This window comes from Cyprinus carpio, chromosome A15, assembly GCF_018340385.1.
Source record: "Cyprinus carpio isolate SPL01 chromosome A15, ASM1834038v1, whole genome shotgun sequence".
In the NCBI taxonomy this organism is placed as follows: Eukaryota; Metazoa; Chordata; class Actinopteri; order Cypriniformes; family Cyprinidae; genus Cyprinus; species Cyprinus carpio.
The window spans coordinates 6,319,789-6,334,830 of NC_056586.1; the positions used below are offsets into that span (position 1 = coordinate 6,319,789).

General features: G+C 43.8%; 1 protein-coding gene and 1 non-coding gene across 2 annotated transcripts in view; one reads left to right on the top strand and one right to left on the bottom strand.

Moving 5' to 3' along the window:
• The first annotated feature begins 498 nt into the window (after nucleotides 1-498).
• On the top strand, nucleotides 499-570 carry trnae-uuc. The gene has a single exon. It is a non-coding gene; the product is annotated as a tRNA-Glu (tRNA).
• A 2,304-nt stretch (nucleotides 571-2,874) lies between these two features.
• LOC109048478 (interferon-induced GTP-binding protein Mx1-like) overlaps nucleotides 2,875-15,042 on the bottom strand; it is a 76,992-nt gene continuing 64,824 nt past the window's right edge. The window contains exon 13 of the mRNA XM_042770868.1: nucleotides 2,875-3,608. Within this exon, the coding sequence (XP_042626802.1) occupies nucleotides 3,510-3,608 (99 nt within the window). The 3' untranslated portion in view covers nucleotides 2,875-3,509. The remainder of the gene's footprint in view (nucleotides 3,609-15,042) is intronic.

Consider the following 15,042-nt stretch of genomic DNA (forward strand, 5'->3'; position numbering starts at 1 on the left):
GGTTTTGTTTTTGCAACCTTATTATTTGCAAATTAAGCATATTTGAGGCACGGACAATGTGTTTGCAGACACTTTGTCTTGTGCTCATTGCTCTCTGTGATGTGGAAAGTGGGGGTAAGTGAGAGTCTTCTGTTTGGTATTGTTCTTGTTCCTTTTTCTTCCTTCTCCTTGAAAGTGCTTCTAGGGTCCGGATTGCTGGAGAGTGGAAGAGGAGGGACAAAGGGTAAGCTGAATGAGGATCACTGTATTCTTACTGCTTGTGCTTTGACATTAAGAAGACATTTTAGTTACACTGAGGTTGTAATGGGTAATATTATTAGGGGGAAGAATGTAGTTGTTTTTTTTTCTGGGGGGGGTTTGGGGGGATAAGACCCAGTGAGGGCTGGGCTTGGCTGGGCTGGGCTTGGCTTGTGTTTTTTTTCTGTTTGTTTTTGGTTTGGTTTGCAGGTATGGTGGTTACTATGGGGGTGTGTTTTTTCCACCTGATGCTCATTATGCTCCCATATGGTCTAGTGGTTAGGATTCCTGGTTTTCACCCAGGTGGCCCAGGTTCGACTCCCGGTATGGGGAGCATTCATTTATGTGGGGAAGTCGTGGCATAATGGTTAGAGAGTTTGACTCCTAACCCTAAGGTTGTGGGTTTAAGTCTCGCGCCGGCAATACCACGACTGAGGTGCCCTTGAGCAAGAAGCCGAACTCCCAACTGCTCCCCGGGCGCCGCAGCATAAATGGCTGCCCACTGCTCCGGGTGTGTGTTCATGGTGTGTGTGTTTAGTTGATTTAACTATTTTTATTCTCTACTTGCTGGTCCGTGTTGGCTCTCAGGTATGTTGCAATTGTTGAGCCGGTTGTAACACACACACACTAAGCTATAACTTGGTTCAAATTAACGGTGCATATATGCCATTTTTCAGTGGGTGCTTAGCCATTTCCATGGGTTCTTGAGCCCTGGAGCATGGGCAGAGGGTATCCTGTATCACACACTCCAGCCTCGACTTGAGTGGAAAATGAAATCATCCGTGGTTGTACGAGCACTTGTTTGCACATGAGCAAATCATTTTTAGGATCATTTGTTTTCATGTCATACTTTGGGATATGTTATTATATATGCTATTTGTTGACAATAAAGCATTATTTAAAAAAAAAAGAAAGAAAGAATTTTCACTTGCAAGCTACAGACCAATGTTTCATCATACCTGCTTTCTTGCAGTCTGTGTTCTTCTTCGACTTTATTTTGTGGTAAGTTACAATTTGCTTTCAGGGAAATGTATTGGAATAAAAGTATACATTTTAATTAGGAAAGGTAGTGGAGTAAAAGTGAAAGTTGACAGAAATATCAAGTAAAGTAGAGATTCTCCCAAAAATACTTAAGGACTATAGCCAATTATTATTACTTCGTTACATTACACCACTGGATACATTCTTAATTGACAAATCAAATGTTATATTTTATTTATTCTCAACCCTCCTGAAATTATGACTATGACTAGTATTATAGATTAATTGGCATCTGGTGTTTCCACAAATCTGCGTCCAGGATAGGTAAGACTGCTCAATGAATGGAGCATATAGCCAATCAAGTAGGACCTTTTGATTTTATAAATCATTGACTAGGAAGTTGCAGCAGCGTTACTAAGAAAACTACACTTTTTGCATGAGCGAGCATGTGGCGGCCAACTTAAAGGTATTACTTAACACTGCACCCTCTGACTAAGATCAGAACTGGTGGGTTTGTGATTGTGAGATTCACAAAAGCCGCATAAGGCCCAGTGCGATGATGAATGAATGAATAATTGAAAGTATGGGTTGTCCAGAATAATCAAATATCTATTAATTAATTAATTAATAGAGTATTATTATTATTAATTAATTAATACATAACCAATGTTTGTGATTAGTTCCTAATTAGAAACTGTTTAAACACAAATCTAAATTTAATGATCACTTGAAGTTGGAGCCATATTAAACATGGAGCTAGAATCAAACTAAAATTGAATCCCAATAAATTAAGTGAATTGTTAAGGAAGCACAAGTTAAAGACCTACACACATTATAGCTTTTATTTTTATTATTTTTTTTTACCAGAGAATATTTCTTGTAGAAACACTTCTGATGGAGAAAAAAAGAGTTTTTTCTCAATTTTTCTCACCCTTTTAGTTATTCCCCTTCCCCTATTTCTGTTCCCTTTTTAGCCTATTATGCATCTGTACTGAGATTAAATAAAATATAAACCCAATTTATACACTTTGCAAATCACTTTTTTGAGCACTGGACGTTCACAATTGTTTTGCCCAAGCAGTATGTTTTAGGCTGTACCAGTAAATGTTCTCTCAAAAAAGATAAAAACTGAGCAAATTCCTCCTTCTATTACTCCAATTCAGCATCCTGTAACCTCTGAACATCAGTTGACAAAGAATACTAAAGAGAATAGGCTAAATAATTACACTTATTGTCTGCTAAATAATTTGAGTCAAAAATATACAGGGGCAATATTTCAGTTATTACCACCCACACTCTGACAATATCAGTCACGTTTACATCTACCATATGACATAAAACCTACACTTAATGTTCTTTTACATAATAATTGCAAAATTCAATCTTATAAATCAAAAGATCAAAACAAGAAATCTTGTATAGTTTACTGACATTCCCCCCACCTTTGATTTGATTTGTTCTTTTTTTTTTTTTTTTTTTTTTTTAAAATTACAAGTTCATTACATTACATTAGGTAAATTGATTCTGAATTTATTCACATTTGTTTGGACGGATTTCACACTGAAACGTTTCATCTGAAGCTGTTTAAGTAAATCGCAGTATTGGCATACAAACAACAACAAAAAACATTAGTGGATTAAGTGAATATTCACTTAAAAGACCTAAAATAATATAAAAAGGCTACTTAATGAGAATTAACTTAGAAAATTAAGCTACTGCTCTGTCATGTCAATAAGCCATTCACACTGAACGTACTTTTTTTCTTTAGTGTCAACCCGTTATTTACTTAACTGAACATGGATGTATTTGACCATTTTGTTGCTTTTTGCCATTTTCATATTTTAAAACATTTTAAAATGTGTCTAGACAGTAGAGACACCTTCGTTCTTCATTCTACAAGGATTAACTTAATTTATAAAATATTGGATATATATTACAGTAATTTTGGATTTTATTAAGATTTGGTTTGACAGTGTAAATGCAATGTGATGACTTTATTCTACATTACAGTATACTGTACAATTTCATTAACTCTAAGGATGATTTGAAACATCTTAAATAGTTTGCTACCGATTTAACAGATAGAATTACTGAAACAAGATAAAAACAAGATAGCCCTGATGCTAAATTTATTCACATCCCTGATGTTTATAAGAGATGTCTCAGTCTCAGAATCTTTTACTTATCAGTTCTTGAGCTTGTATGAGGCGCTTCAAATGCTGCTTTAGATCAGCTCTCCTTCGCCCTCGCTCTGAGTCTTCTTTTAGCAGTTTGGCCACATCTGCCCCATTTTATTCTAGCATTTGATGCTGTAATATCTTAGCTGCATCCTTCAGCATGAAGAGGATTATTAGCATGGGGGCATAGTCTGTGAGCCGTTGATAGATGATCTACAAAGGGACATGACATGAATAACTATAACATTCACTTTCAAGATATGAAGATATATTTGATCTGCCTTTTGGGGTTTTTTGCCCTGTAGTGATCTTTTTAGTGAACCTATAGTGCCAATTCACTTACATGTATGGTTTGTTTGCAAATACAGATATACTATACTATATATATATATATATATATATATATATATATATATATATATATACACACACACACACACACTCAGGTGAACAATCAGTGTGTGCAAGGAACTGAACATTATTTATAAAATTATTAGTTGTAATCCATAGCCTCAGGCAAATGGGGTAAGTCTGATCTTTAAGGATGTTCTGTCCAAGCGGTCAAACTGACGTTATCAAAGGAGGAATGCCATTCCAGATCAGAAGCACATTTTCAGATTTTAATTTAAGATTAGCAAGACAAACTAATTTTTTTTCCTTTTTTTTTAAAGGATTAATTTATTATGGATTAACTGTTCACAAGACCATGGCCCTAGATAATCTAGGTCCATGTGCAACAAAACTTTTATATTAAATTACTTTTTTTTACCCATAATTATTTTTTTTTTTTTGGGCCGGTGCTAGTGAGGTGGCAGTTTTCGAAGAACTTTGTCCGTCAAACAGTTGTTTTATTAGTACACCTAGGCCTGTTGGTAGGGTGGTGGGGTTGCTATGGTTTTTAAACAATCACTTAAAATACAGACAATTTTTGTTCGCCCTTACTCGTCATTTGAGGTACAGTGTGTGGCAATTCAGTCTTCCTCTTCTGCGCTGCTCTGTGCTCTCATCTATAGGCCATCTAACTTAGACAATGCTTTGAAGTAATTTTTTTCTGAATTTTTAACATCTGTTGTTCTCATTTGATCTTCTACTTAAAAAGTAATAAGGAAAATTTACGTTTTAAGAAATGGAAAACAAAAATTTTGCTGGATTTTTCACATCTTTGTTCATGGGTAAAAATGAGATTATGCTTTAATATTTTGTTTTGAATATGTGGGTGGCCTTTCATCCATTTTGTACTTCACAGATATGCGGCAAGCATGAGCTCAGTTAATTTTCAACAGGAGAGAAGCGGCAGTCGAGTCGAGTTTATTAATCCTGCGGATTCTTTGCTAACGGCGCTTACAAGATAAAAAATATATATATATATTTATTTATTTTTTCACAGCTGCTGCATGTTATTAACAACCAGAAATTACTTTATTCAATGGCATTTGAATTTTACTGTATGTGATCTACAATGACATGGAATATGACAGCCTACTGATTTTTAGCCTACTCATTTTATTCTATGCCTATTTAAGAAAAACCTCACAGGTAACATGTTTCAATTTTCCATTACAAACAACACCAACCGAACCCACAACCCCAAGAGTGCAACAAGTAGGCTACTGCACTTCTCCAGTTGGCAGATCCCGATCCACATGCCATCCCGATAACAGCGGAAAAGAGCTTCAGTTCAATCAGTTTTGGTCGTAAGACACCCTCAGTAACAACAAAACATTACAAAACTCTGTTGTAAAATATAGAAACCTAACAGGGAGTGCTTTCTGCCATCTCGGTCTCCCTGAACTTCTTCTGAAATGTGTCAGAAATGAACCAGGCTTATTCATCACAGACATAGAACCATGTCTATAGAAATCACAACATGTCTACTTTAAAAAGAAAATAAATAAATAAATAAATGTTTATGTAATTCATATGAAACCAACAAGAGGTGCAGTGCTCTCAGTGCTCTCGATGGGAGTCTGTACTCATGATCTGTAATCTGGTCACACACACACTCTACTCACAGAAGCTGCTGAAACAGTTCTACTCAGCAGTCATTAAGTCTATCCCCTTTTTGAATTTTTGCCATCTGGCCTGCACTTCAGAGCCGCAAATACCAGGACAGTCAGGTACAAGAACAGTTTCTTCCCCCAGGCAATCTACCTCATGAACAGTTAAATGTTCCCCACTTTATGCAATAAAAAATGTGCAATGAGTAGTTCAGCCATGAAACTCCTATTGGCGCTCTAATTGGTTCATTCAAAATCACGTTCCCAGCCAATCAGGTTCTAATTATAATTACTGTGTGCCTATAAAACTGGACACATTCCATGCTCACCACACCTGCGCGCAATGCGTATCATATTACTAGCGCTTTGTCTCTCACTGGGAATTCCCAGTTTCACGAGAATTATGTCTAACCCTGATGTTGAGGACGAGTCATCCACTAGCGATACTGGATCAGACCCAGACAACGACACAGCTGCCACCCAGACTGCTGGCAATTAACAACTCTCTAACCCCCTTGCCAAACGCAGGAGTGCTCGTCTGGCCCAACGCCATGCTTCAATCTCAGAATGGCCAGTATCTAAGATTTTGGAGAACTTATTCAGCCGTAACATTGCAGCTCCAACAGGATTATCTAATCAAGATTTGTTTACCTTTTTCCTAGCCTTGTCCGATTCCGATCCAACACCACCTAGTTCGTCCAACACAGCCCCGGCGAAGGCTAAGGCTAAAAGAAAAAACACCATACCTGCAGCAACTTCCACTCCTTCAGCAATAAGATCTTCTAAAGTTTTCCAAGAAGGACAGGACCCTGTGCTTGCAGCTCTTTTCGACATCAAAGATTCAATCAACAAAATAGACGCCAGAGTTGCAGCGTTAGAGAAATCTTCACTACTCCCCATAGAATCTCCAGGTGTTTCACAGTGTGACGTGTCACTGCGTCACAAGCTGGCGACAGCAACTCCTGCTCCATCCAGTGGAACCCCATTCATTTCACCTGCAGCAGCTTTGCCAGCAAGTTTGAGAAATCAGATCTTAGCAGGTAATGATATCAATTTAGTAAAAATACTGCTTTGCTCGTCATAGATAAAAGTATCGTTGACTGTGGGGATATCTCCGTAATTCTTAAAGAATGCGACCCTAGACTGTCAAAAAAGCCTGTCACTCGTAGAATTCAATGTTGCATTCAGAGTCTTCAGAGACACAATTTGCGAGGTCTATCCAAACAGAAGATCTGAACTTGGTATTTATTTGGCTATTATATCAGATTTGGCTTTCAGTTATGGTGGTTTCCTGTTTATGAATATGAATATGAATATTCAGCGTTTCAATGTTAAACTGGATTGGTCCGTTGCCGATCTTGAACTGATAAGTAGACACTTCACTGGTCATAAGACGATCTCCTGCTCCATCTGTGGCTCCTTCTCTCATACCGCAAATCTATGTCCTCGTACTGCATATGAAACTTCCCAAGGGAAAGCTGGTCAATCTAATTCCGAAATCGGAGGCTCTCAAGTTCAAGGTTTACCTAACAAGGCCAGAGTTTTAGAAGGATCCAGTATTCCAGTATGTATTAATTTCAACGAATCAGTGTGTCCTTACGTGAAGTGTAAATTTTTGCATTGCTGTGCTATTTGTGGTGATAGTCACCCCAGAGCTGTTTGCCCTCGCAGGTTCAAAGCGCCTCCACCTGGTCCTCGAAAAGATGAATAAACACCCTTCTACGCCTATCAACATCCACAAGCTTTCTAAGAAATTATCTTCTCATCCTAATAATGTTTTGTAAATTTTCTCTTAACCGGACTCATACAAGGTTTCTTGGCAGGTCTCAGTTTTCTTCCACCAGGCATTCATGTGTGTAAAAATTTGTTATCAGCCTTCAAAGAACCCGGGGTAGTTGATACACTAATCCAAAAAGAATCTGAAAAGTGTTATTTAATCGGGCCTTTTCTCACTTCCCCATTTAAAGCCTACCACATTAAACCCAACAGGTATTGCCACTAGAAAATACTCAGGAAAGAAAAGATTGATTATAGACTTATCTTCTCCCCATAATGGCGAAACCTCTAGCATCAATATTTTAATTCCCGAGAACATGTTCGCGCTCACCTACGCTACGATAGACCATGCTATTCAGTTTATAAAAATTGCGGGGAAAGGCGTCTGGATGGGCAAAGCAGATATTACTGATGCATTTAAAGTCATGCCCCTCCATCCCTCCCAGTTGCATCTCTTTGGCATCAGGTGGAAGTCAAAAATGTATTTCGCTGTGTGCCTCACCTTCGGGTGTTGCAGCAGTCCAAAAATCGTCTCTAGGTTACGTATTTAACCCTAGTTCCTCGAGGGAACGAGACGCTGCGTCGAACGCTTTGGGGAACGTGTCTAGCATGAGCGACTCTGAATATCATGTGTAATCAGTCCAATGGAAGAGCGTGACGTCACGGGCGGGGTGACGTAAGCGACCAGGAAGCTATAAAAGCACGTGCCGCGCAGCTGGCATTAGCTTCGAGTACCAGCAAGCACCGGCAGGGGTGCCGGGGGTATGACTCCGAGACGCAGCATCTCGTTCCCTCAAGAAACTAGGGTTACATTTGTAACCTAAAGACGTTCCTCTTCAGGAACTCGAGCTGCGTCGAACGCTTTGGGGAACGAGTACCAACGCTGCCAGACTACCAAACCCCTGCCTAGTGTGTATCCGAAGAGCACAGCTTAGGACGAGAGGACAGAAGCGCCTGGAGTGACTGGCATGTCTAAGCCATAAAATTTTGCAAATGTAGAGGGCGTGGACCACCCCGCAGCGTTGCAGATGTCCAGCATGGATACACCTGCTAAGAAGGCCTTGGAGGCCGCCATACCCCGAGTAGTCTGCTTAGAAGCAGGAGAACCCCTCTTGGGGGGACCGTAGCATACAAGCAATTGGTCTGTTTTTCTCCACAGGGCAGCTCTGTGGACGTATGCGTCCAGTGCTCGAACTGGACACATACAATTTAGCTTTGCTTGGTCGGGCTCCCGAAAGGGAGGAGGACAGAAGGCCTGCAGCACTACAGGTTGTGGTGTGACGGAGGGGACCTTAGGAACATATCCCGCTGGAGGGTATATGAACGCTTTGGTCATGCCAGGTGCAAAATCAAGATAGGTAGGGGCCACTGAGAGGGCCTGCAAATCTCGTACTCTCGTCAGAGAGGTAATGGCCAACAGAAAGGCAGTTTTTAAGTGTCAGATGTCTGTCTGAAATATCTTGAATAGGCTCAAACGGAGGTTTGCACAATGCCTCTAACACCACAACCAAGTCCCACGGGGGAATACGGGACCGTACTGGAGGTCTCAGCCTCAGCGCACCGCGGAAGAAACGTGTAACTAAGGGGTGTCTTCCCAAATACTGACCATCGAGAAGGGTGTGGTAGGCCGCAATGGCCGCCACATAGACCTTCAACGTGGAGTGGGTCAACCCTGCAGAGAGCCTGGCCTGTAGGAAGTCCAGAACTGTACCAACTGGGCAGTTTGCTAGGTCTAGCTGGCGGTCTCTGCACCATGAGGTGAAGAGTTTCCACCTCAGGGCGTACAGTTTCCTCATTGAGGGAGCTCTGGATTGGAGGAGGGTCTCAACAACCTTGGTTGAGAGACCGGATGCTAATAGTTGTGCCCCCTCAGGGGCCACACCCACAGTTTCCACAACTCCGGGCGAGGGTGAATTATCATGCCCTGTGCCTGTGAGAGTAGGTCTGTCCTGATCGGTATCTCCCACGGAGAGCTGACGAGGAGCGAGACCAAATCTGCAAACCATACTCGGCCCGGCCAGAACGGGGCTACTAATAACAGACGGACCCCGTCCCGGCGTACTCTCGCCAGAACTCCCGGGAGCAGAGAAATAGGGGGAAAGGCGTACAGATGAAGCCTTGGCCAGGTCTGTACCATAGCATCCAGTCCCAGAGGAGCTGGATGAACTAGAGAGAACCAAAGGGGACATTGTGATGTCTCTTGAGTCGCAAAGAGGTCTACTTGAGCTCTGCCAAAAACTCTCCATATCTGCTCCACCACCTCGGGGTGAAGCTTCCATTCCCCGGGCCTCGGCCCCTGCCGTGACAGTATGTCTGCTCCCATATTTAGTTTCCCAGGAATATATACTGCTCTAAATGAGAGGAGTTTGCTCTGGGACCACACCAGGATCTGGTGCGCCATCTTGTACAAAGGGCGCGAACGCAGACCTCCCTGGTGGTTGATGTAAGAGACCACCAATGTGTTGTCGGTGTGCACCAACACATGGTGACCCCTTAGGTCTGGGAGGAAGTGCTTCAGTGCATGATAAACTGCTATCATTTATAGACAATTGATATGCCATGTCAGATGGCGACCGCTCCACAGACCACGGGCAGGGTGGCCACTCATGACCGCACTCCAACTAGTGAGGGATGCATCCGTCGCTAGTGTTACACAGCGACCAGGGAGTTCCCAGCACCGGGCCCTGATTCAAGAACCAAGGTTTCTTCCACATGTCTAAGGCACGGAGGCAGCGCCGTGTGACCTTGATAGTTCGAAGTGGATTGCCCCTCGGGGAAAATCCCTTGGTCTTGAGCCACCACTGTAGGGGTCTCATGTACAGCAGGCCAAGAGGTATCACGTTGGACGCAGCTGCCATCAGACCCAACAATCTCTGAAATTGTTTGACAGTGAGTGACTGGCCTTCTTTGACTCTCTCGACTGAGATGAGGATCGACTCGATACGAGCAGGTGACAATCGTGCCTGCATCATGGTCAAATCCCATACTACGCCTAGATAGGTGCTTCTCTGAACTGGAGAAAGTACACTCTTCTTGGCGTTCAGTCTCAAACCCAGCTCCCCCATATGTGCGAGAACGACATCTCGATGCCGAGCCGCAATCTGCTCCGACTGAGCTAAAATCAACCAATCATTGATATAGTTGAGAATGCGGATGCCCTGCATGCGCAGGGGGACCAGAGCCACATCTACACATTTTGTGAACGTGTGGGTTGAGAGTGCAAGGCCGAAGGGAAGTACCCGATATTGGTAGGCTTCGCCCCCGAAAGCGAACCTCAGAAACTTCCTGTGTTGTGGAAGGATGGATATGTGGAAGTATGCATCTTTGAGATCTATTGTGACAAACCAGTCCTCGGACCTGATCTGAGCTACAACATGCTTGATCGTGAGCATTTTGAACTTCAATCTTATAACTGATCGATTTAAGACCCGCAGGTCTATGATCGGACGCAACCCCCCCATCCTTCTTTGGAACTATGAAATTACGGCTGTAAAACCCTGATTCTCTGTCTTGAGGAGGGACCACCTCGATGGCCTCCTTCTCTAATAGGGTTTTCACTTCCTGTTCCATAACCAGACCCTGCTTGGGGCCGACTATCATCGGAGTAACCCCGTTGAACATCGGCGGTGCAGAACCGAACTGAATACGGTAGCCTTTTTCTACTGTGTGCAGGACCCATTAAGATACATTTGGCAGTAGTTTCCACGCTGCCAAATAATCTACTAAGGGAATCAGTCTCTCGAGACTGACCTCTGGTGTAAGCCCCGCTACGCGCACAGGCGGAAGATACTGAGAACGATGCTCGCTGGGGACCGCTGCGCCCTGGAACACAATGGCGGGGTTGGCATATCGGCCCCCAGAGTGTGCTGAGGCGAGACGGGCACCGTGTACTGCGGTGTACACCGCTCTACCCCAGCAGAGGCTGCCCTCTGAAGCCCTGGGCTTCTGGCGTCAGGGCTTCTTGGCCGAGGACTTCTTAGCTTCGATGACTGCCCTTAGATCTTGTTTGGGCCTAGAAGACCTCGGCCGAGAGCGTCTTCTAGAATGCTCTGTTTTTGGGCCTCGCGGTACGAGGAGCTAGGGTGCGGCTGGGGCACCTCCCACCCAGATGCCCCGAGAGAGCGACGAGGGAGGAACTTATGGAACGCCGCCACCTGTTTGCGGGCCTCCTGAAACCTGTCGATGACAGTGCTGACTGCGTCGCTGAACAGGCCAGAAGGCTGGATTGGGGCGTCCATAAGGCAGACCCTGTCCCGCTCTTTCATTTCGGACAGGGTCAGCCATAAGTGTCTCTCCACGGCCACCATAGCTGCCATGGACCGCCCAATCGCTCAGGCGGTCTCCTTGGTGGCGCGGAGGGAGAGATCAGCGGTCCTTCTTAACTCTGATATATCGTGGGACTTGATCTCCTCTCCCTCATCTAGCTCTTTAAGCAGGTTGGCTTGGTACGCCTGTAACACCGCCATGGTGTGCAGGCACGCACCAGCCTGACCTGCTGCCGCATACCCTTTGCCCACCAAAAGCGACGTTGTTCTAATCGGCTTGGAGGGCAACGCCGGGGCCTTCAGAGACGATGCAGCACTGGGGGACAGATAGCTCGCGAGCGTCTGTTCCACCCGAGGCATCGCTCTGTAGCCGTGCTCTCCCATCCCCACTACATTGCCATAGTAATCTGACGAGGGGATGTAGAGGCGGGCTGAAAACGGGCGTTTCCACGATCTAGCGATCTCTTCATGCAGATCAGGAAAAAATGGAAGGCCCCGGCTAGGAGGTGGTTGACTGGTTCAGTTGTTTTCTCGGTGGGCCATTCGATGCTTAATTTGGCCACCGCGCGTGACACCACCTCTAAGAGCTCCTCATATCGTGGGCGAGTGGGGTGGCGAATCCCTATCGACAGATTCCACATCAACCTCCTCAGAGGAAGAGAGGCGGAGTGTTGATCCCTCTCCCTGGGTGGAAGGAACCGCAGAGCGTGCTTCCGACTCCAGAGATTGGGCGCCGGATCTGGCAGAAGTGGAAGGAGATAGGGACTCGCCCGTCTCCATTCCATCTGCCAGATCCACTTGCGAACCCCACGAGTGCAGCTGCCGTTCTGCCTCAGCAGAAGCGGGGCTGGCACTGCGGGGAACGCTGGCGAAGGCTCCCTCCTTGAAGAGAGCCCTCCAGGAACGAAGCAGCCGCACCGACATTCTCTCGCACTGCGGACAGTCGGCCCCCTCGAGAGCCGACTCAGCGTGCTTCGAACCCAGGCAGACCATGCACAGGCTGTGTGTATCCCCACTCGTTATATATCGCGGGCAGGGAGGAACACACAACCTGAAATGTGATCCGGATTCGCCTTTTAAATGCTTGGTTTTCGCCTTGCTCTTTGACATGACTTGGAGCTCTACTGGACAGACAACAGTAAATAAGACTCACAAGACAAACTGAGGACATTCACACACAGAGCGCTTGCTGAAGATGCGAAGCTAACGCCAGCTCCGCGGCACGTGCTTTTATAGCTTCCTGGTCGCTTACGTCACCTGCCCGTGACGTCACGCTCTTCCATTGGACTGATTACACACGATATTCAGAGTCGCTCATGCTAGAGGCGTTCCCCAAAGCATTCGACGCAGCTCGAGTTCCTGAAGAGGAAATTCGATACTCTCTCTGAAGCACTTTGCTGGATTCTACTTAATAAATGTAAACTGCCATTCGTCCTTCATTTATTAGACGACATTCTAGTTGTTAACTTTCCTAGTTCTCCTCCTGATCGATGTATTTCGAAGTTAAAATAATTATTCTCAAGGATCAATGTTCCTTTGTCAGAAGAGAAAACTGTCGGTCCGTCTACATCTATTGAATTTTTGGGTATACTTCTAGACAGCGTGGGTATTAAAGCTTCACTGCCTGAAGATAAGCTTAATCATATTCAGCAAATAATGTCCTCTTACCATCTAGCGAATCCTGTATCAAAGCGAGACCTTTTATCTTTACTAGGACATCTTAACTTTGCCATGCGCATTATTCCACATGGATGCACATTTATTTCCAGACTTTTACAGCTGTCAAAATCTGTCACCGGCTTGCATGATTTAGTTAGTTTAGACGAGGGATGTCAAATCCGACTTACGTTTTTGGTGGCTTTTACTTAACAGTTGGAACGGGATCTCCTTTTTCTATTATGACTCATTTGAATCTTCCATTTCTCTACAGCTTTACACTGACGCCGCTCCATCCATTGGGTTCGGTGGATTATTTGGTAACGAATGGTTTGCAGACAAATGGCCAAACAAAATTCTTAACCTCCCTCCTGAAGCTAAATCTTCTGCTCTATTCGAGATTTACCCTATCGTCATAGCCTGTTTGCTTTGGGGAACAAATGGCACCATTAAAAGATTCCGTTTTTATGCTATAGCAAATCAGCAGTTAATATTCTTAATAAAGGTCATTCAGATTATTCTTTTATCAATCGTCTTTTAAGACGCCTCACATGGAATTGCGTTATTAATAATTTTATTCTCAAACCTACATATGTTCCTCTTATTGATAACAAAGCTGATGCTCTCTCACACTTTAAATTTAAGGAATTTCTTGTCCTTTACCCCGAAGCTCACCCATCCAGCCCGCCTTGCCCCCCGTTCAGCCAAACTACTCTAGACTAAGTTTGCTCTCTACATATCTGGAGGCTGCTAGCTGTGCTCACTTCTGCTCAATCTGACTTTGCTGCAGCCTGGAATTGAACTGCTGGTTTCGTCTGGTGAGAGGAGAACTGGCCTCCTGACTGAGCCTGGTTTCTCCCAAGGTTTTTTTCTCCATTCTGTCACCAATGGAGTTCTTCATTTACAGCGATATCGTTTACTTCATACCAAATTATTGAAAATACACTTTACAACTACATCACTTCCTGTTTGTTGCTGTCGTATGCCTCTAGGATTTAAACTGAACTGAGCTACATGGTGACATCACTGAATTCAATGATGAACTGCCTATAACTGTAATTTTGCATTATTGACACACTGTTTTCCTAATTAATGTTGTTCAGTTGCTTTGACACAATCTTTTTTGTTTAAAGCACTATATAAATAAAGGTGACTTGACTTGACTTGACATATATGAGGTTTGGGATTGCCAGATCTACACTGAAAGTTTATGACTCTGCGTGATCTTATTTTTCTCTTTTCTGTGCTGCTTTCACCGTTCCCGCCTTTCCAATAAATACTGAAGTTTTATGCGCCTTTATAGTCCACTGTGTAAATGCCCATAAGCTTCAGCCTCCCACCATTAAAGCAACTATAGCAGGAATCCAGTTCCATCTTCGTTGCCGAGACCCTAGAAGCATCAGCCTCTTCAATCATACTTCCATCTCCCTGCTCATCAAAGGAATCTCGAAGAATCATCCTGGGAAGAAAGATAAACATTTACCTCTAACCCTTCCACTGTTATATAAATTACTGAAACGTCTCAGAGTCGGGGTCTTTGGGACTTGTTCAGATGTCCTTCTAGACTCATTCCTGCTCACAGCTTTCTATGGTTTCTTAAGGTGTGGGGAATTTACTTGTAAATCACTTCACTTTGATCCTAATCATGATCTCACCATTTCTGACATTTTACTTGACAGCCACCAATTTACCCTTATGCTTAAGCACTCAAAGACTGTTAAATCTGATAAAGGTGTCCCTATCATTATATCAAGTATTAATTCTGTCTTTTGTCCTCTCCTTTCCTTGTCTCAGTACATGAAAACCCAGCATCATGCCCTACTTGAAGACCCATTGTTTCTCACGGAGGATGGCAACCCCTTGACAAACTCCTGGTTTGCCTCTAAATTCAAGCAGCTCTGTCATCTTTGCAGTCTTGATCCAGAAGTGTACGCTCTGCACTCAATCAGAATC